Below are 1,680 nucleotides of genomic sequence, written 5' to 3' on the forward strand. Positions count from 1 at the left end.
AAGATCACCATAGATCCTATTAATCTGAATCATAAAAATAATTTTTAATTATTAATTATTTTATTTAAGATTTATTTTATTTATTCCACGTATGTAAGTACACTGTTGCTGTCTTCAGACACACCTGAAGGGGACATCGGATCCCATTATGGATGGTTGTGAGCCACCATGTGGTTGCTGGGATTTGAACTCAGGACCTCTGGAAGAGCAGTCAGCGCTCTTAACCGCTGAGCCAACTCTCCAGCCCTAATTATTAATTATTAATTAATGTTGATATAAAAAGTAACCCGTGCCTTTTCAAGATTGTCTCAGTTTTGGATAGTTGTTAGTTTTAGCACTTTCTTTAAGGCATTTTTCATGTCTTTGTTTCGGAGACTGTAGATGAGGGGATTTATGAGGGGTGTCAGGGCTGAATAAATCAGAGTAACGATCTTCTGCATGCCTGCTGGGTTCCCTGATGTTGGACTCACATACATCACCATAAGAGTTCCATAGAACAGAGACACCACCACTAAGTGGGATCCACATGTGGAGAAAGCTTTAGTTCGACCAGCACCAGAAGGAACTCGAAGCACAGCTCTGAGCACTAGAGTGTAGGATCCCAAGATGGAGCAGAAGGGCCCAAAGATAATCATTGAGTTGAAGGTATAACAGAGAAGCTCGGTGGAAGGAGCAGGTACGCAGGATAGTGCGAACAATGGTCCTGGGTCACACACAAAGTGGTCAATGATGTTAGGTCCACAGAAAGGAAGTTGGGAGATGAGGATAATGGGGACTGGATAGCACAGGAATCCACTCACCCAGCAGATACAAATCAGGATGACACAGAACTTCCTAGTCATGATAGAGGGGTAGTGTAATGGTCGACAGATAGCCAGGTATCGGTCGTAAGCCATAGCTGACAAGAAGAAACACTCTGTTGTACCAAGTGAAAAAAAGAAATAGAATTGGAAGAAGCAGGCAGAGAAGGAGATGGTCTTACTCTCAGAGAGGATATTGACCAACATGTTTGGGATGGTGGAAGAGACATACCATATCTCTAAAAAGGCAAAGTTTCCCAGGAAGATGTACATGGGTGTGTGGAGCTTCTGATCCCATCTAACAGCACACACAATAGCTCCATTCCCCAGCAAGGTCAAGAGGTAAAGAATCAGAACTGAAGAGAAGAAGAAACTTCGCATCTCCCCCTGGATACTGAAACCCAGGAGGATAAACTCAGTCACAAAGTGTATCGTATTGTTCTTGGATCCCAACGCTGTTAGAAAAACCGAAACAACAGAGAAATGAATGATAATGGATATTTTTCACATTTTTCAAACACACTGCCAGTAAATGTACCTGTAATTTTTCATTGGTTCCTCCTGATGATCCTTTGAGCAATAGGAGGAACACTCTTTTCTTGTTTACAAAGGAGAAGAAAATGACATGCAGAGATTGAAAGAGTTCACTTGATGGTATCTGCAAAGCCAGTTTTTTTCATTCATACCAGGTTATTTGGACTTTTGATATCTGTACTGGTAGAAACCATTGTCCTTTGTAGGAACTTTGAACACATGTTTTTAATTCTGAAGCACAACTAGGTATAAATCTGAAGGAAAACAGTGCTAAATTGCTCTCTTAATCAGTTTACACATGGGCATCTGATAAAAACAGATAAGATTGAAACTGTGGGGTAGACTT

At 41.0% G+C, this 1,680-nt stretch overlaps 1 protein-coding gene across 1 annotated transcript; it reads right to left on the reverse strand.

Moving 5' to 3' along the window:
* Positions 1-308: 308 nt before the first annotated feature.
* Positions 309-1,295, reverse strand: LOC116913709 (olfactory receptor 11H6; the record flags this gene model as incomplete). The annotated part of the gene is made up of 1 exon (XM_032918006.1): positions 309-1,295. A coding segment is annotated over one exon (987 nt), but the record flags the coding sequence as incomplete, so codon positions are not given.
* Positions 1,296-1,680: the final 385 nt, after the last annotated feature.

Source organism: Rattus rattus, chromosome 12 (assembly GCF_011064425.1).
Source record: "Rattus rattus isolate New Zealand chromosome 12, Rrattus_CSIRO_v1, whole genome shotgun sequence".
Taxonomy (NCBI): domain Eukaryota; kingdom Metazoa; phylum Chordata; class Mammalia; order Rodentia; family Muridae; genus Rattus; species Rattus rattus.